This window comes from Abramis brama (genome assembly GCF_963993115.1).
Source record: "Abramis brama genome assembly, chromosome: 13".
Taxonomy (NCBI): Eukaryota; Metazoa; Chordata; class Actinopteri; order Cypriniformes; family Leuciscidae; genus Abramis; species Abramis brama.
The window spans coordinates 8,109,354-8,131,371 of record NC_139975.1 but is presented as its reverse complement, the minus strand read 5'-3'; the positions used below and the strand labels follow the sequence as shown (position 1 = coordinate 8,131,371).

Below are 22,018 nucleotides of genomic sequence, written 5' to 3'. Positions count from 1 at the left end.
TTTTGCAGTGAGATTTACCAGTTTCATTTTTTGGAAAAGAGGATCTAATCATAATTTGAATGAGACAGATTATTCATTTCAAAGCCCTTTAACTTTTATTGATTTTTTTTTATATATATTTTTTTTTTATGTGTAAATGTAGAGCAGCATTGAAAGAATGTAAAACGAGAAATTAATGCAGAAATTATACATTTTTGGATCGACATATACAATTTTCTACGTAAAACAGGGTCACACTGCAATTTTTTTTGTTGTTGTTGATGTTTTTTAATTGTTTTCCAGTAAAACTTCTAAAAACCCTTGAATCACTGCATAAGATATTATGACTCGTTTTCAAAGAAAACAAATGTATTTTGTCCTACTGCACTGGTTTAGCACAGTAAAGTCAAAATACAGCTGTATTAAAGATACATACTCTGAGCAAGTCTTACGGTTTTGTACAACTGTTGCTTTTGAACTAAATCTTGTTTCAAAGGTTAGAATGTCTGTTTCTGTTTTCCTTCAACCTCAAATATCAGGAGATTTTGCTGCCCAGCCGAAAGCAGGAACACACAACCATAAAACAATTATATGAAATCACTTTATTATCCGTGTGTGGTGATTCCATTTGGCAGGAATGTTACAGTCTAAAATCTGTCTATAACGGGCATGCAGTGAGGCCTACAGGTGGAGCGCTCGAAAAACACAGAGGACACACAGAAATATCATTTACAACCTCACCTACAGTGCACATCATATGCATGCATACAATTCATCAACAAAGAGAGAGGGAGGTGAATCTACAGTGACTTAAAAAAAAAAATGCACCAAATAAGAAACAGAATTTTTCCAAAATACAACCACCTAGAGACAGTAACAGATTACAGACTGAAAATCACACCAAGATAACCAAGATTACCACATAGGACAATGCAGTAGAACAGTAGACACGTACATTCATATAACAACAATGGAATATTTCATAACGTTTCTGTGTTAGGCAGTATCTTCATTAGCATCTGAGAGACACGGAATGACTTTGAGTAAATGCATGTCAAATGTTGATTTACATTTAGAGAACATCATGGTGAGTATGCAATTTTTTACTTATACAGTACTGAAGTAAACATACAAAAGATGCTCAGGGAATGGGTGAATGTTTTGTTGTTGATTGTTTTTAAACTTTAAATTTAATTGTGTGATCATTTCTTTTGTTCTTTGTTTTAGGAATCTGTTTAAGACAATCACAAAACCCAAAGCCCAAAGAACTGACAAGTAGTCGCATATTACACCACTTTAGAAAATAACGTAAAATAACAACATTAAAATTAAGAAGAAAAAAAAAAAAAGTTAAAATAATAACAGCAGACAATCTCACAAAACAGGAACACTCTTTGGTTTAATAAAACAGGTTATGATATAGGATGATTGATGGGTTTCGGGCAGTATTTATTTATCAGTGCAGCTGATGACAATTCACCACGTCACACCGATCACACTATAAGAGCGGCAGGATCGAGGGCAGTTGATATTCATCTAGAAAAATTGTGTTTGTGCTCCAAAAATGGCCTCTGTTGATTGTAAAGTACACTCTGGGTGGCAGAAATGTGAGATATTAAGTCATTTGCACGGAAGGTTGCACGTATTTCGCTTACTGTGCTAATGCTATGCTAATGTTTTCTGCTATGTAATCTTTCTGAAAGTGGTACAGCTGACATCGTCACTTCTTCTGAGTAAAGGCCTTAAACACAAGTGGCAGTAAAATCTGACAACATTCAGGATGATTGACCGCTAGCATTAGTCAGTTCAGCTGTTGAAGGATGCCATTCTAAACTGTAGCACATTCATATAATAAACTTTAATATAAATTTAATTAACCCCTTGTTTCATGTGGTACATGGCAGGAAAGCTATGGCATCAATGTGCCCATGTGCTTTAAAACGACACTATTTTACTCTCAAAGCTACGGCTTATCGTATGCTTTATAGAGACACTGAAAAAACTTTTCTCTCTTCATTCACAGGCCAGCATGGATTGGGTGGAATGTCTGGAATATTCGGAATGTTCAAAACAACGGAATGGCAGCCTGATTCCTAGTTGTATTTTTCTGAATCTTGAATGTTCTTAAAATTTAAACATACACATCTGCGACTAACGGGTTTTCCTGAACGCGTTGTTATTTACAGTAATTGCAGACATAATCTAATGAGAATACAAGCACACGCTATCAAACCACGGCCAAGTAGCTTATCTTTTTATTTTCTTAGTAAAAAAGAGAGGATGGATAATACAATCTGACGTTGCGTCTTTCAAATCTGATTTTCTGAAATCTGAAATCAGTTCCGCTGTTTTCCCTCTTGTCAATGCAGTTACAACAACGAGAAATAACGTCATACATAAACTAGCAACAAGCAGGCATAAAGCACAAGTCGGATCCGTTCGCAGCTCATAAAATAAGAGCCAGGCTTTGTTTAGAGACTCTAAAAAGTAGGAATCGCGCAACGTCCTTCTCCAGTTTCCTTTTACTAAGCTCGCTTGACTGATACTAGGAAGACGACACGGCATTTGCACACAAACATTCTCTAGCAAATAAGCTGAATACATAGCCATGAAGATTGTCTGTTATTGCTGATCTGGGATCAGAGTCCCATAAACAACCAACGGACACAGGACATCTTCATTTAGAAACAAATATTGCACCATTGTCACTGTCTGTTTACGTAACGTGTGCTCACAACCATGTTGTGAGAGCTAACGTAAATAAATGTAGACACTAAAGAACTAGATTCTACTGTACAGCAGTGAAGATGAAGAGATTATATAATTATTTATATGCATAGCCCTATTGATCCAATTGTAGTTGTATGTGATCGATCCACAATCTTAAGTACTGTAAAAGCACAAACAAGTCAATTCAAGAAACACAGCGCTATGGTTTCTCTCGCTGTGGCTAGCTAACTTTTGTGATTCCTTTTTAATCAATCAAATCCAGTTTACAAGATTGTGATGTGAATGTGCGTGACAACGTAATGAGGGACGTATAGTTTGCTTTTCTCCAAACGATGATCTACAGAGTTGTGAGCAATATGCCATTTAACACTGGTGTACAGTGTCGGACAACAAAATCCAAAACCACAGTTATTGCCTTAAATTTCAGTGTATTTCAGCTAAAAATGCTAAATGAAATTGGATATAGTGTACTGATAAAAAAAAAAAAAAAAAAATGGTAGCATGCTTAAAAGAAACAGCAAAACAGCCAGACCATGTACGTTCTCTTCCATATTACAGTTTTCAGTCATTTAAATCGGATACAATGTGACAATTCATGATGGCAGGAACTGTATACTAGTTTGAAGTATGGATGTTAAATGAATCTGTATACAGTATATATATATATATATATAGGTAAACCACATGGATTCATTAATAGAGCAACAATCAAAAATATGATATGATTGGAGAAATCCCTCCAAGATAAATTATGGCTTGTACTCATAGTCATTGTATATTTATATATATATCTATATATATAGGTATATTGATATATATATATCCTAAAGTCATATACAGTTATTTTTTCATTTGCTATTTACAAACAAAATGAATGAAGCATGAGGAATATTCTTGCTCTAAGGTCTGGACTCAGGGGGCATTCAATTTGTCTTTAAGCAGAGCTTTTGCAATGTAACATTTCTAGTGCACAAATTGTATTTTTCCTCATTCTTTTAATAATAATAAAAAAAAGTCACTTGTATCGCAGCTAAAGACAGATGTTATGGCACACGATTTGAGTCCAGAGATCTTGGAACAAATGCGAGAGAGAGAGAGAGAGAGGGGAAGGGGAAAGAGGAGGTGGCTTTCATGACATTAATGATTCCCGTTTTATCACGACTTGTCGTGGAATGCTGTTACTTTTTATTGAACATATCTTGAAGCGGACCCGGGAGGAACTTCATGACGGTGTCCACGATGCTTTCCTCCTCCTCTTCTTCATTCCCGCAGCCGGCGGGGATTGCTTTCTTGGGACGGGTCAGACTGCCCTCTGACGCCTGCTCCATGGCTGCCTGGGCTTCTGCCTCCTTCTCCTCCTTCTTCTTTATACCATACTGAAAAATACACAGCAGCATGTTAGGCCTTTCCACTAGAATGTCACCTCTTGCTGTTAACTCGTTTTTAAACTAGTTTTTGGCAGTTTTTCTGCTGTATAATTTTTAAGAAACCCCAAATTTTAAATTGTTAAATTTATGGATATACATTTTCAGCTTTCTTTAGTGTGTAATGTTGCTGTTTGAGCTTGAAAAAGGTCTGCCAAGTCCTCTCCAAAGGGATTTATTCTCTATATCAGTGCGCACGATTTCAGAACTCCCTGAAAAGCCTTGTAGTCTTGAGTTTTCTTCCGGGAATAAACACATCACAAAATTCCTCATTTAAATAATTCCTGCTGCAAAGCATAAATGAATCTATTTATGCATGTAGACACAAAGGAAAGGAAAGGAAAGGAAAGGAAAGGAAAGGAAAGGAAAGGAAAGGAAAGGAAAGGAAAGGAAAGGAAAGGAAAGGAAAGGAAAGGAAAGGAAAGGAAAGGAAAGGAAAGGAAAGGAATTTCCTTGATGAATCACATTCAGGACTATTTCCTGTTGATTAGCATACAAATGTTTGAGCATTGGGGAATTCTCGCTACACTCAGTTCTAGATTGTCTCATGACATGACTGTTAGACACATTTAAATTGGGATGGTGTATGTCCATAAAACCTTGGCAGACTGCCATTTGGCAAGTCAATGTAATTATTTGGGCTTGGCAGTTAGCTTAGTGATTCACAGAAGCTTCATTTAGATCAGAGACACTTTCTCATTTACAAATAAATGCCCTGATTTTAAATGGTGTGCCGAATATTGGCAAGGAAATCCACTTCATTAGAGAAGTACTTAGATGACAAATGGTCCATTTCGTCTTTGTTTCACCCCCAAAGGGTCTGAGGCTCGTTAATTCTTGCCCATTCAACTATTTTACCCTTTTGGCTACACTATAAGACCACAAAGAGAGAATGAAGGAATCTTCCACTTTAATTGTGCTCTTGCTGTTATGTGCTCAAGATATATATAAGGTTGTTACAATTTTTTAATGTTTTTTTATTTATTTAAAGAAGTCTCTTTTGCTCACCTAGGCTGCATTTATTTAATCAAAAATACAGTAAAAACAATAATATTGTGAAATATTATCGAAATTTACAACAACTGTTTTCTATTTTAAAATGTAATTTATTCCTGTGATCAAAGCTGAATTTTCATCATCATTACTCCAGTCTTCAGTGTCTGATTCCCTTCATTTCTGTGATGTTGAAAACAGTTTTTGCTGTTTAATATTTTTGTGGTAACGATCATACATGTTTTTTTCAGGATTCTTTGATGATCAAAATAACAGAATTTATTCAAAATAAAAGTCTTTTGTAACATTATAAAGGTCTTTACTGTCACTTTTAATCAATTTAATGTTTCCTTGCTGAATAACCAGCAAAAGTATGAATCAAATTGCTAAAAATTAAATACTTTTGAAGGTGCACATGTATATACTGTGTGTATGCATTGCTTGTTTTAACTCGTACAACCTGCAAATGATGGGTTCTATTTCCTGTACCACCCCCCCACCCCCCCCCCCCCCCTTGCCAATAAATGGACTAAACAATAGATGATTTCTTCCTCTGACTATACTGAGGTCACAAACTAGCTCGTGCAATCAGCAGCTGACCTTATAAACAATGATTTTCTACTTTTCTTAAACTATCTATAATTAGGAATAATATGAATTCCATCCCTTATGTAGACATGAAATCGTCTAATCTGAGAAATACTTAAATGGGTTACTTGAAGGGAGGGCATGGCAAACCCTGAAGTTCAGCCATCGTGGACAAGACATAAGGACTTCCATCAGTATTGCAGTCACATTTTGTACAGAATATGAAGATTCTGCCTTAATCCTTGTGGTAAATTAGACCCATGGGGTGATGGCTTATAGCAGAAAAAAAGACAGGCTTTCTTTGGCTTCCCATCCTCTCTTAACATGGCTTTGCATAAAAATATATCTGTTTTACTCCAACTCAGTTTGAAATCATTCTCTATTGTGCGCAACCATTCAATCTCTGAGACTCCGGAGCCCAAGGTAAATTATCATGACAACTTCGTAAATGCCAAGTCTGTTAAGCAGAATAATTATTTTTAGCTCTGACTTTAGTACATCTGATGAAGCAAATGTTCTTGATGTCATTTATACAAGTTTTCGGCCTGTAAATGCATATTGAAGAAGAACATTTTCAGGAATCTTCCAATTCAGCTGTTGTGGTTTGCAGAATGTATGATGAAGTAAACTGGTCTATATACTGTGGTATTTTTAAAGTCATTCTAAAAGAATTTAATATAATCTTTAATATAATCTGCCTAAAGACTACATCTAACAATTCATAAATTAACTTTCATTAAAATATAATTAAAAAAACATTCTGTAACAAACAGTAGCTCATATACATTTAAATGACAGCAAATTAATCGCAGTTTTAATGGCAGTTCTACAGTATATGAATGTAGATGAACTAATACTCTGCAATGCATAACGTAATAATATTTGTAATAATGTGATGAAGCTGTGAAATATCACTGTCTTTTATTAGAACAACATTTTCATTTTAGTAATCCCTGGGTCTTCCCTTCCATGACACCTTTTTCTTTTCTTTTATTATTGCACAGTAAAGAAGCCATATGGCAGTATGAGCGCAGGGACTCAAGCACAGTCAATCTCCACAGCCTCCACAGTAATGGAATGCTTGCCAGAGCTAGACTGTTATTTTTCCAGTCCCTCTGGTTCACAACATGCACCCTCAGAGCCCTCCATTCTCATACGCAACACACCACTCAACTACATTCAGCCTCCCCAAGAGTGAAACAAACAAAGAAAAATAAATACCATTTGCTTTATGTATTTATGTGGTCTGTATAATTCACCATTCACTGTGAATCACTACTTTGCAACATACATTATACTGCCGTTCAAAGTTTGGGATCGGTAAGTTTGCATTTGCCAAGGCTGAATTTATTTGATATATATATATATATATATATATATATATATATATATATATATATATATATATATATATATATATATATATATATATATATATATTTAATATTATGAAATAGTATTACATTTTTTAAAATAACTGTTTTTTATTTGAATATATTTTAAAATGTATTTTAGTCTTGTGATGCAAAGCTGTATTTTCAGCATCATTACGCCAGTCTTCAGTGTCACATGATCTTTCAGAAAAAAAAAATCTAATATGCTGATTTGCTGCTCAAGAAACATTTATTATTATTATCAATGTTGAAAACAGTTGTGTACATTTTTTGATTCTTTGATGAATAGAAAGTTCAAAAGAACAGCATTTATTTGAAATAGAATCTTTTGTAACATTATAAATGACTTTACTGTCACTTTTGATCAATTAAATGCATCCTTGCTAAACAGAAGTATTAATTTCTTTAATTTCTTTCACAAAAAAAAATCTAACTTTTGAACGGTAGTGTTTAATGTTACAAAAACTTTTTATTACAGATAAATGCTGTTCTTTTGAAATTTCTATTCATCAAAGAATCCTGAAAAAAAATGTGTTCACAACATTGGTAATAATAATAAATGTTTCTTGAGCATCAAATCATCATATTAGAATGATTTCTGAAGGATCAAGACTGGATTAATGATGCTGAAAATTCAGCTTTTCAAAATTATATTTTAAAATATATTCAAACAGAAAACAGTTATTTTAAATTTTAATAATATTTGACAATATTACTGTTTTTTTTTTTTTTTTTTTTTTAAATAAATGCAGCCTTGGTGAGCAGAAAATACTTATTTTAAATACATTATAAATCTTACCGATCCCAAACTTTTGAATGGCAGTGTATTATTATATTATTTTCTTAATACAAAGATCAGTGATTCTCAAACAAAAACAAAACATGATCATACACTCTTTTTTTTTTTTAACTGGGGAAAGATGGGTTCTATTTAGAACCCTATGGTTCTTGACTCAGTTATATAAAGAGGAATGTCTTAAATGATTGCATAATGCTTCCAGGTTTAACGGGTTATTTAATGTTTTTCTAGAAATAAAACAAATTGTGAATTAAAACAAATGAATTAAAACGGGAACCCCCTAAAAGGTTGTATACTGTATATGAACTTTTTTCTTATAAGAGTAAAATAAAATGTACATATGTAAATATTTTTAGCATTCTACCACAGCTTGAGAATCACTGGTCTTGGCCAGTGTTATTTTTAGTATCACTGATATACAATTATAGTTAGATTTTTTAATATATATTTTCTGTTTTCACTTTAATTAAAGTTTTTGTCATTTTTTATTATTTTAATAGGTCTATATAGCATGTATTAATGAATGAATGAAAATGATAAATGTTGCCTTGGCAAGTAGCTGAAATAAAAAAAGTTCAAGTTTTCTCATTTCTCATTTTTCATGGTTTTAGTTTGAGGTTTAGCTAACGATAATAACCCTGGCCTAGACTACCGTGAGCGATCATATGAACATCTTGACACCTCATAACAGTCAATTATCTCATGATAGATTTACCTTGTCCCTGATGCCCTGTCGAAGCGATTCCCTCTCCGCTTCCATTTTTGCGTACTTTGCCTTCCTCTCCTCCTCCTGTTGCCTGAGGGCTTCCTGTCTTTCTTCCTCCTTTCTCTCAGCATCAGGATCCTTCTCCTCCTCGCCCCCCAGCATTTTCCCCATGTCTTTGGTCGCTCCTTTGAGACAAAGAAGGAGAGAATCAGGAACAGAAAATCACTCAACAGTCCACGATCTATACATACTGGATCACAAAAAAGGGACTTCCAATTTCCAAAGACATTTGGAGGATAACCTCTCACAAGGTGAATTGAAAAGCTGATAAATTAGTTCTCACAGTCATCCAGCTTCTTTTATAAATACTCTCAATGGCGACTGCTCTCTTTGTCGGCAGGAGATGCAAGTAGGACAATCGCCAAGAAAAGCACAATGGGTCAGATTGTTATAACAAAAGGGCTCCATTAGGGCCATGAGAATACAGGATTTTGACAAAGCAGATAATAAGTTCTGATTGCATCCGCAGCTCACATTTATCTGTCATCACGTCGCTTGTTAGCGCTCCGCAGTGAGATCGTGTATCTCTCCACTGTTGGTCAAACCCGAACACGTTGTTAGGCTGTGTCTGTTAATGAGGGAGTAATTAGCATTTAGCAAAAGACAAGTGCTTAAAATCACACATGGCGAAGTCAGAATAACCCTTTGTGAGTATGCAGCTAATGTCATGCCCTTTAGGATTGGGGAACGTTACTTTTAAATGTAAAATTGCATTGAACCTTATAAAAAGTGATGAATTTTTCTTGTGAACTCTTTTGTTTCTAATGATATATTAAGTCTTTCGCAGATGCTGAGCTCAAATAATAGCACATATCTCGCCGCATTCAAAACCAGAATTTCTGCCAGCTTTGTGTCTGAGTTAGGCTGACATAGCAGAACAGAAGTTATCCAAGTTCATGCAATATGTATTCATGTCACGTAGGTTTATGCTGGGAGACAGAGCTCCATGTAAATGCATGAAGGGTTCTGTTTTCAGTCCAGGAGTTTTGTTCTCCCTGGATCAGCAGTTGAGGGCGGCACACTGCCATTGCCCACCAGTCCATGAGGTCTGCGTTCAACCTGCGTGACACATGGTCCCGCATTTACTGCTCTCTAGAAATTGATTTTAATGAGGACTGGGTCTCTCTGACAGCAGAGACGTGTGAAGACTTCAGCTTAGATCTGACGATTCACTTCTCTTTCAGCCTGGGCTGCTCGTACACATCATATCTACATGAAGGTTGAGAGGACCAGGCTTGTGTTTACTCTGGAGAGGGTTGGGGAGCGTATAGCCATCTGCTTTTTATCAGGCATTTATGAGAGACCCAGATTTACAGTTAGTGCCTGAAAGAGTTTATACATGTAGAAAAAGCTGCTAACCACTAGATCGGAAGTTACAGCTACAAAAAAAGTTTCACTTTACTGATTAAAGTTAACATAATAGCAAATTGAGCTTGCATATTCCTGGTCTTATTGTGTATAATTCATGCTATGTAATTTCGAGGAAAACATTTTTTTGTTTCGTTACTAGTGTTAGGGAAAGTTACTTTTAAAGGTATTGAAAAAGTCCCTACTCCCTAAAAAGGAACTAATTGCGTTATTTAGTTACTTTTAATGATAAGTAATGCAATACTTTACTTTTACGTTACTTTTTCTCACCTGGCTAGGCTTGCTTGTTTGATTTTTAATGACTAAACAAAAGTTTTTTTTTTTTTTTGCCAATGTAAAGGTTATTTCACACCAAAAGTGAAATGAATAAGCCTTCTGCTGGATTGTAGAAGAATTGGGATGGAGGAGAAGAAAGTTCCACAATCTTATTTTAGCAATAAAAACAAACAAACAAAAATAATTAAATGAGGTTTATTTTTTGCTTATTCTTTTGCTTATTAGCATGCTTTAAAGTCAAAAGCGAAGACATTGGTGAATAAAGAGAGATTAAGTACATAAAGTATATTTGTGTAATTTAACATATTTAATTATTGTAGGTTTGTGTAATATTATGAGTTTGCATTTTTTTAAAGGAATACTGAATGTATTTTTGTGAAAGTGAGATGAGTAAATGCATGTTCACATTTAGTCTAGAACTACAATACCCATCATGTTCACACACAGCACACACAACGCCTCAGCACTTACTCACGATTCTCTCAACATGTGGACAGGAGAGCTGTCAGTCAATACAAAACAAAGTAGCTTGCGTTACTTATTTGAAAAAGTAACTCAGATATTCTGTTGTAAATGTAAAAGTAATGCACTTGTTACTTGGAAAAATGTAATCTGATTACATAACTTGCGTTATTTGTAATGTATTACTACCCCCTTCACTGGTTGTTATCTAGACCACACAGGCTAGCAAATGCTAACCATTATCATAGGTCTTTAGCTCAAAAATACTTGACAATCAACTGCAAACTCACATTCAGTCTGACTCTGTTAAAGAACCCCTATCAATTCAATCCATTTTTGATGAATCCAAGCTCTACTTTTAGATTTTCTTCATGGAAATAGTTGCATGATGTGGGGTCAAAACATAAATTTATATCACAAACCAATTGACGTTTCAGTGTAAGTGACTCACTTCTGTCTTGCTGTAATTCCAACAAAATGAAACAATTATCCCCACTCACATTACACTGGACCCAGCCATTCAGCGTCAGCACAATCAATAGCTTAGTAAGAGTCAGAACTGTACAACTATACGAACTTGAACAAAGCATGCCCACAAGCACTGCAGGCTTAATACTGTTCTTAAATTGACTTCTGGAAAGAAAATGGGGAAATGAAAAGAAACATTGGTCTTCATCTTTAAAATTTTAGAACAATTGATTTGGGGTTTTAATTTTAGAGTAGGATTAACCTATGAAAAATGACTCAGAGGCAACTGAACTGAAACTACCCACTAGGGCATCCATGGGAAGGATTAGCTGACATAACCGAAAACTTGCTGAAACCGAGAGATTTTGTAGAGAGCTGTCATCCTGAATTACCAGTCGAGTGCAGAGTATATATCCCTGTAGTGAACAGCTTTAGCAAACTCAGGGTTTGAAATGAGTATAGCTGGTCTCTGAGAATATCTTTGGCTCTAGTAGGTGAATGTCTTGAAGGTACAAACAGTGCTTCTCTCACTGCAAAGTATATTTTTAAATTGCTCAACATGGGCTGTGTTTGAATAATTTCAATGTAGGAGAGAATAAAGTAATGCCTGATATTTGAGGTTTGAATTTTGCATGGCACTATCTTAAGAAGACCTAGCCAAAGACATTTTATTAATTCGGTGGTTATTTTTTTAATATTTGTATTTTATTTTATTCAGTCAACATGAGACGGTATGCACAACCCATTTTACGCCGGTCTATTTCTGAAATGTGACATATTTCTGAGTGCATGAGGATATTCAACAAGTAAAAACTCTAGGGTAAAGGTCCATTCACACCAAGGACAATAACTATAGCTATAACGTTTTAATAATCATTCTAATTCTGTGAGAATAGAGAAGTCCACACTATAATAACTATAATAACAACGACACAGAAGAACTAAATCGTTGGACTTTCTTTCAGAACAATTTTTTTCCAGCTGATGAACGATAAAAACATTGACAGCCTACCAGAATACGATAAACTTTAAAGAGCTTGAGTAATCAGAGCAGCAGATGAAAAAACTGCAACATGTACTTATAATGAACAGACGCTAATATAATTATGGTTATAGTTATAACGTATTGTTTGAAGACAATTTTCTCCCCCTGTGAGGATAGACCATAAAGCATTTTGAATTTGAATTTGAATGTGCCTTAAGACTTGATTATATCCTTTGGGAATTTATTTTAGACTATACTGAATCTAAAGAAAAAAGAAAAGAAACATAATTAACTTAAAATGGATAATAACCTTGGACCATGTGCCCTAACCAAAGATTTGATGAAAAAACTTGTTTCAACTCAACTCAACTTCCAGTCCAATTAATATTAACCCTTTTTCCCCCAAAGTTTTTGAAGATCACAGGCGAGAGCCGTCACTCTTTTCTCCCGTTTGAACTCTAGTGTTTTTCATTGTCTGTTTTTAATTAGAGCTGTTTTCAGCGGCTTGGCACTGGCTCTTGTCTCAGCTCCTCTGCTTCACGCGCTGTTAATCTGCGCTCCAGAGGCTAATTAGCTCATCTGATCGTGACAAAGTCTCCGCGTGACACACAAACTCTTTACGAGGTCTCTGTGCAGCGTAGCGTTCTCTACTGCTCAGCCACTTGTGCAGACCAGACCAGAGTCCCTGAAGTAGATCTCTTCACAACAAGCAGCTAACCACGCTAAAGCTAACGCTGTTCAAGAGTTTCCTCATCATGTGTCATGGTACGCCTGTCGGCCGGGAAGCCCTGTGTGATTTGAAAGACTGCAAAGTGATGCTTGAATTTTGAAAATGGTACAGTCACATGGGCTGGAAATGGACTGTGTTATATAAAAAGAGTGTGTATGCTTAAGTATGTGTCTGTTGTAGCGGAAAAAGTGATGGATATGGCGTACTTGACAGGTGGCGTATCCTCATTCCTTTGTGTGGCTGTCAGTGTGTGCCTGTGTCCTTACTGTGAGAGGAAGTGTGGGTAGATGAGAACAAAATGTGCCACTTTTTAGCCGAGTGCCTGTGTAGAAAAGGAAAACATGCCCGTAGGGCCGTGCGGTATATATCGTGTGATAGTTGAAATGTGCCAGCTGGTGGAGATTTTGCTAAACCATTCAAACCACAGTATATGTTTTAGTGGACAGGAGTTAAAATGGTTAGCTTCAGCACTTAGATTCCTATTAGTTGCCATAGCTGCACCAAAAGCATATTTTGTTCTTCGATTGCCGGTATCTGTTTATTTTGCTTTATATACAAATTTATTACATTCAAATATATTTAAAGTCCCTCTGTAGTCAATCATTATATCCCTTAAAACTCATCTTTAATCACCAAAATGATATATTTAAGCATTTTTTTCCATGAATATACAAATGAGCACCGCCTCCACTCACTCACACCAGCTCAGAGATCCACTCGTTGATGATCACACGTTGACGTGATTGGTTACAAGGTAGTTTGTGACGTCAGAAACACCAGTGATTTCAAACCACGTTTTTGAGACTGTCTTTGGTTCACTGCAGTTTTAAGGAGAAAATACTCAGCAATGTAGTTGACATGAATTTACACATGGTTTGTCTTAAAGCATATTGAAAACACCACATAGACATATACAAAACTTTAAAAGCTTGATTATTATCACAGCGGGACTTTAAAATTATGTCCCTGGATGTCTCCAAAGGATGTGGATGTCTTGTCAGATTTAGCTCACTTCAGGGAACAGTTTAGTCTTTAGAGTATTGCTAAGTGTTACATAAAGTGTCAAAATGTGGGGTTATTTCTTATGAATAATCGAATCTATTAGTTTGCGTTCTTAACAGAGAAAATGAAAAAGTTTATAATAATAGAGGGTTTTTTTTATGTGTAAGGCATTTAATTCACTGAATATACTTCCTCAAAAGTAACAATATATTGCATAAATGATGCTTCTCAGCTATTCTTTTCTATTCTTTTTCCTCTCTGTGAATGTGTGTGTGTGTGCGTGTGTATGTGTGTGTGTGTTTCTGTGCCTGGGTGTGTGAAGGTCATCTACACACTGAAGGACTGTGAGAGGGGTGATCAAGTCCCCCGTGGAGCCCGGGCACATGGAGAGAGCGCAAACTCAAGGACTCTGTGTTCCCTTCTTGCTCCATCTGTCTTAATCTCGCACCTGCTAAACAGCAAGAGCCCAGTGGCACACCTTCCTCTCTGCGAGGACATTAATGTCCACCAACAGACCAGATACCACACAGGACACCCACAAACACGTCTTTTCCACAGTGCCAGGCAGCAGAGAGGCCATGACCTCTGCACTACTCTCCATATGGTAGCGGTAATCACGTGTCTCGTGTGACGTACTTAATCCATCCCAATTAAGTGATGATTTATGGTGAAGGTGCCTCATCTTGAAAAAATACAATTATCTTTAAGGCTTTGTAAACAGATTTTTTAAGACTTGGCAACTTGTCCTTGATTATCTCCATAACTCCAAAATAATGATGAGTCTGATGAGTGCCTGTGATTTTCCTTTTTCTTTCTACAAAGTTTATTTTAAAAAGTTGAATGAAAAAATCACACAAAAATCACTATCAATGCCAAGCACTAACTTTTTATTTTATTTGAAATTTTCTGCTTATTTGTAATTATTTAGCAATTTCATATTTAGACAGCAGGGAAGGGATTTGGGGGTGTGTTGACTATATAGGATAGCAGTTGTGTGTTTTATATGATCATATCAATAACAACTCCTTAAATTCGAATTTATGATCAGGCAAATGTCATCATCTTTGATCATAAAACTTCATGTGCTCCTGAATTCTATCAGATTGTGTTAGACAGCTTTTACTATTTTGCTTAACACACACACACACACACGCATACACACACACACACACACACACACACACACACACACACACACACACACACACACACACACACACCACAAAGAGAAGAGCGGTATGATATATGTCTTTCAGGAGAGGTCACGGTAACTAAGAACTGTGCAAAAGCCTGGAGCCAAAATGGAAGGATTTGGTCAGTATTCCATGCTCTAATGAGAGGAGGATTTTTTTTTTTTTTCTTAGGGACTGGGTTACAGGAAGTGAGGTGTATCTCCTAAATCTCCCAAGAATAGATAGGAGAAGGTGGCAGGAGTGCTATCACGAAAGCCTTTTATCACCCATTCTCTGCCATTATCTTCCCAACCAGCGTGCGAAGAGACAGGAAATTGGACCGATTTTGCAGGGCTGGATAGATCCATCACCGTCTGGGACATTTTACTGGCCACCATCTATCTAGACCAGTGTTTAGTTGCGTGTTTAGGAAATAATTTGACTCATAACAAAAGAAAAATCAATTATTTCTACCTTAATTATACTGTATGTCAATAGAGTGGTGCAGGTATGTCGTCAAAACCCAGAAGTCTATTCGCCGCTGGTTCCTTTGAGATTTTTTCCGATGGGGTTTTATAATGTTTTTTTTCAATTTATGAGTAAAATAAAGCATGTGGTAAACATAACTTGACGATACTTTGTCATTTTGTTCTACAACTGCACACACTCACACCCCAAACTGTCTTATAGGGCCCTATTTTAATGATCTGAAACGCAAGTAACAAGCGCGAAACGCAAGTAACTTTGTGGGCGGATCTCGGGCGCTGTTGCTATTATACCGGCGGGATAAATGACTCTTGCGCCCGACGCAAATCTAAAATGGGTTGGTCTGAAGTAGCTTCATTACTCATAGGTGTGGTTTGGGCGTAACGTGAAATAAACCAATCAGAGCGACATCTCACATTCCTTTAAGAGCAGGCGCGCTTGTTCCATGGCAGATTTCTATTATAACGGCGGATTTGCCAGACGCACGCCAGGAGCGGTTCACAGCCGAGGAGACCGACGTTCTCGTCAGGGCCGTAAAAGACAGAAGAGTGACATTGTATGGGGATGGGAGAAACCCACCCAAATAAGCTTAGGCTAAACAGGCGTATAAAAATGTGGGTAAATGTGTAAGCTAGATTTATGCCTATTTTTCACATCTTCATGGACAGTGGACACCACAATGATTTCCCTCGTGTGTTAATATTTTTCCTTGTAATAATGTATGGTTTTCTAAAAATGAGAACTGCTGTGTCTGTGTGTAGATGAGAAAAGCAAAGTGTATGTGCGTTGTGCACACGCTACATTGATTATGGCCAAGCATGCGCCCTTAAAATAGCGTAATGAATAACGTGCCACTGACTTTAGACTAGGTTTTTCCTGGTCGGTGGCGGAATTGTCTTCTGAAACTGCAAAATAGCACCAGGGAACGTTTGCACCGGAACACGCCTCCTCTTTTCGCTGAACCGCCCCCGGGAGCGCAAGTTCATTCCCTAATTTACCGACGTGCGTCTGTGGGGGGAAAAGTCCGCTGTGCGTCGAGTGCAAAATAGGAATGATACATGCGTCGGTGTACAAAGTCAATTGCGCTGGGTGCAAGATAGGGCCCATATAGTTACTTATTAGAAACATACGTTTTAAAAAACGAACACGACTGCTTCAAAATGAATGTTTTCACTATGGGTGTATGTAATTTATGTTGTAGAACAAAACGTCAAAGTATAGTCAAGTTATGTTTACCACAGGCTTTATTTTATACATAAATCACCCAATATAAATCCCTACAGGAAAATCTCGAAGGAACAAGCTGCAAATTCAACTTTCGGGTTCTGGCATCAACCCTGCACCACTCTATTGATCCTATTTAATAGCTGCAGTGTCTATCTGCCTGTCTGACTGTCAATTGAATTTGCCTGGAGAATTACTGGCTTTCTTGCATTGTAAACCATATTTGTAGCGTCTGTTCTCTCGTGCAGATCCTCCACCTCTCTAGTCGTGCGTGCTGGAATACTGCAGTCCTGGGCAGCTCAGCATGCTGATCTCGGGCTGCCAGAAATCATACGACTGCAGCCGCCTCTCTCACACTCCAGGGCTTTCATCTTGCTGGGCACAGAGTTATAGCAGGAGGGCGAGACCATCTCAATACTGAGAAACAGACGGAAACCACTGCACAGCATCTTAACCTGGGGTGAAAGGATTATTCCAATGAAATTCAAAGTGCCCACTGATTACCCTTCACCGCAGATGCTTGTGTCATGCGTAAAGGCACTGCAAAGGGAAATGAAAGGAAGTGGAGAGAGAGGATTGCTTTTGGGGACTGGCATCCATGGGATAGGCCTATTTAATCTTCAGCTGAAGGATTCAGGGACACTACTTTGTCTCAGTAATGGAAGTCTCATCAGAGGAGCTTATGTTCTTGTAACTTTGAAGATTCTTTGGAGGGTCTATGATGAGCTTGTAATACAAATCTAGTGTGGTAACCTTGCATGCCAATTACCAAGAAGCTCAATGACACTTCCTACCTAGTGTCCTCTGTTCTGGTGTCTAAAGGCATAGGGGGATATGTCAAAGCTGATTAATTTTAGATTCGAAGGGTTAAAAATAGTCTGCTCAGATAAATGATGGAAGCCCTGAAAGTGTACAGAACAAGATTAAAAATTTACATTCTTGAATTACATTCTAGGGTCTCAGGGTCTTGAAATTCAATATGAAAGACTTGCTTCTCTCCCGAGGAGGTTGTAAGAATAGATCCTACACATTGATGTTTAGGAACTAGAGTAATGCATCTCGACCAACTTTGCAAATGCCAAAGAAAAACCCACATTTTCTTTTTCCAAAAAAAAAAGAAAAAAGAGAGAGAGCGCGAGAGAGAAACATTTATGAGATGACACCCACATTCTTATTTATGTTGCCTTGGATACGCCAAATGCATGTGGAGCTGGTTAATTATGCCATTTTCTTTCATGTTTCTGTCATTTGTGACCTTGAGCATTTTCATAAGATATTATTTTTTTCATGAGATTTTTACACACACAGGCAAGCTGTGCCTGTGTCTTGTATTACAATGTACAATGCCGTCAAACAGAGCTCTGCTTTAAGAATTTAACTGAAGAAACAGACTATAATTGGAATTTTAGGAAGAGGGCGCACATGATTTTTGTGATTTTCCTTGTTCGATAATGATTAAATGCAAAAATGGAATATAAATGTAACACTTGCCTGTATTAATCATAACTATAGCTAATTGTAGCTATAAATACCACTGAACAGATGATATGCCACATAAATGAGAGTTAGCACTAATTGTTAAGTGCATTTTAATGTGAAATTAAAGTGAGAGTATGATTAAAAGTGCTTTGATAATTGCAGTTAGCAACAGGTTTCACAGAATCTTCTGAAAGCATTCTGATGTTTCTCCACATCTGTGAACAAAACAGGAATTTGAAAAATAAAATAAGCCAGCCTACTCAGTGTAATTAAGGTATCTAACTCACCTATTTACTCTATAATTTAAAGAAACCCATGCAAATGAACTATAATGAGATAAGGCTCATTACATTTGCATATCAGGTGCAGCTACACATACCCCTAATTGTGGATTCGGCAGCCAATTAAAAACTCTTCTCTGGCAGGGTCACAGAGATGACGCTGCTTATTAACACCTACTCTAACACATTTACACATTAGCATTCAGCTAACCAGGAACTGGTTCTGACTCGCTTACAAATTACATGCTGCATGTTTGCATTGTGTGGTCTCTTAATTGTCCTTGTCTTATGCAATTAAAACTTTTCTTTAGACCAGCTATTTGGACTTTTAAGTCTGAAGTGTTTACTGTAAGTTGGTTTTTCAACTTTCTTTTCAGACTTCTTATTTCCGCTGCTGGTAAAGTGTTAATAGGGTGTCTTTTCAAAGAGTGAAAAGACAAGTTTGGAAATATCAAAACAGCTATTCGTTAGTGTTGTGCTGTGGTGTGAGTGTTCATGTGTGGTGTGCTGACACCTAACACACTGTGAGAATAGATTCAGATGTGCAAATTAACACATACCTGTGCATTGCACTGTCTGCGTGCGCTTGTCCTGACATACGTACACCTTTTGTAATTGCACATATATGCTGTAAAATACAACTGCTGATATTTTAGAGTAGATTTTAATTGGAATATTTTAAACTAAGTGCAACAGGGTGGTGCTAAAAGCCCAGCGACAGGTTTATGTCATCTAATAACATGCACTGTGGTTCTGAAATAAATGTATTTTAAGTACATTTTGGTATACAGTAGGTTTTTTTCACTAGGGATGCCCCTTAATAAACTTACTCAAGCTCTCATTTATGTTTTAGGTATCAAGTTTGTCTCACACTCAAAAAGATTCAGTGGGGTCCCGAGGGTTCTTGACTCAATTTTAAAGAACCCTTTAGATTCTATACATGGAGAAATGTAAGTTACACTTTATTTCGATGCACTTTAGACTAACTATAAGTAACTTTGCAACTACAAGTCAACTAACTCTAAATAGAGTATTAGTAGACTATCTGCTTGATATCTGCTAATTCTTTATTATGATGGTTCCCCAACAGACATTATACAGCCTATAAGTAAATTTGCAACTACATGTCAACTTATTCTACTTACCAGAACCCTAACACGTAACACCAAACTGTCTACCAACAGTCTACACATACTCTAATGAGAGTTAGTTGACATGTACTGTACAGTAGTTGCAAAGTTACTTAAAGTTAGTAGAATGTCTAAAGTGGATTATTGAAATAAAGTGTTACCGAAATGTCTTAAATGATTGCATAATACTTTAATGGGTTATTTATTTATTTTTTTCTAGTGATAAAGTATGCTTACAAGCTGTTTAATTCATAAAATGTAATCAGAATTTAAAAAAACAAAAACTAATCACAATTAATTAAAACTAAATGATGGGATCCTGTGAAAAATGTCTATATGAAGCGTTTAACAGAACCAGAACCAGAGTTTGCATTATAAAGCACACTGATGTGTGTTCGGCAGATTTACAGTAGGTTTGTGTGCTGTAGCAGCAATAGTGCCAGTTCTATTCTCTGCATCTGATTGGCATATACTAAAATCATATTTTCCTCATGACTGGAGGCCGTGTTGCTTTTTTCTCTGCTGAGTTCTGTCCTTTATCATTTCTGTTTTTTGGAGCTCTTATTTCTACCCTGGAATATATTAGATTGCATTATTAACCTATGGTTTCTAAATGATACAAAATTGTACTGGGGAAATTGCTTTTTTATCATAGAGGGAGTTTAACGTTTGTGTTTTGAGGAAAAAGAAAGGCTGGGGAACAGGTGTACAGAAGCAATATCACTGTGCATTTATACTGGCTTTTTAATGCACATACTGTAGGCTGCATAAATGTATTCAAACAGAAATCACACTAAATCAATTTTGTTTTCTAGCTCTGGCCACTGGCCCATGTTTTGTTTTTTTTGTTTTTTTCTTTACCCATTTTTAATTTAATTTTGCAGCAGAATTTTTGGTAACACTTTACATAAACCCTTTTTGTATAATGCATTATAAAAGTATTTTGTATGCATCAATTATGCCTTATAATGCACCTTATAATGCATTGTGTGGTCTCATGAATATTTGTAACCACAGTTATAATACATTATAATACACCTTTAGAAAGTATAATGCATTAAAAAAACAACAGACAACCAATTTCAGATGTAACAAGGAATCTGTAGATGTTTTAATGCATTTAAACTTTGGTTGCAATTGCTTATGAAAATATATAATGCATTATAACGTACATTATGAATACCTTTATAAAGCATTATACATAAATGCTTTAAGTAAATGGCCTTTTGTCTTAAGTTATCTGCAATATTAAACCAACACTGCTTGTCACGTCAGTATTGGGCTAGAGTGACTGATAGCTCATTACTGGGCCTGGTAAATGTCAAAATAGCTTGAATAAGGTCAGCCTTAAGGTCCACTGTCTGACACAAATAAAGGTCACAGAGAAAGGTCAGTCTCAATGATCTGCCATTAGGACAGAATCACTGGAGCCCTAAAGAAACCATCACCATGGTGCTGATATTAAAGCAAGACTAGCTATCGGCTTCTGTTCTCTGGTATGTGATTCCAGGCATAACACGTACACACACAAACACTGACATAAGCACCATATCACATCACACATATTTTCTATGTAAATGCCACGACTTCCTTCCCATATCGTATTAAAGAAAAATCACAAATGAGATTGATTTAATGGGATTAAATGGGATTGAGGTAGCAATGTGAAATTAAATGTGAAGCAATTTTTTATTTTATTTTCCTCCAGCCTCTCTGGTACTAAAAAATCTCATATGTGTGGAAGGGGATGCATTATAAATGAATAAATCAGCCTGGCTCATGAATATTAATTAGCCGACATAATGTTTACCGAGTAGTCCTGATGTGCTAAAATGTATAGGTTTAAGTTTCGGCTCCTCCCCGTATTTTATAAATACAGTTTACATAATATGATGCGGGAGCAATACAAGACGGTTATCCATAAACTGCAAAAAGTTTTTGCTGTGTAAACTCCTCATCACACTACAGGTGTTTTCCTCCAGCCTCCAGGTTGGGGAGGGACACAGTTTAAACCTTATTAGCCTGGCTCATGCATATTAATTAGGTGGCAATGTTCACCAGTAGTCCTGATTTGCTGGAGGGTACATAAGAGATCTCAATAATGTCTCAATGTGCTCAGTTTTCCTTAATATAAAAATTTCTCATCAAATTTGTCAAAGATCAATAAAAAGATTATACTATTAAAATTAAGGCAACAGCAATAGATAAAATATAAGCATTTTCTTAGCGATATGCTATTTACACTGTGTCAGTGTAAATATAGAAATAATATAGATTCTATT

At 36.3% G+C, this 22,018-nt stretch overlaps 1 protein-coding gene across 1 annotated transcript in view; it reads right to left on the bottom strand.

Moving 5' to 3' along the window:
• Positions 1–3,694: 3,694 nt before the first annotated feature.
• cplx1 (complexin 1) overlaps positions 3,695–22,018 on the bottom strand; it is a 43,523-nt gene continuing 25,199 nt past the window's right edge. Inside the window, exons 3-4 of the mRNA XM_084132676.1 lie at positions 8,623–8,798; positions 3,695–4,085 (exon numbers count right to left, since the gene is read on the bottom strand). Of these exons, the coding sequence (XP_083988802.1) occupies positions 3,888–4,085; positions 8,623–8,798 (374 nt within the window). The 3' untranslated portion in view covers positions 3,695–3,887. The remainder of the gene's footprint in view (positions 4,086–8,622; positions 8,799–22,018) is intronic.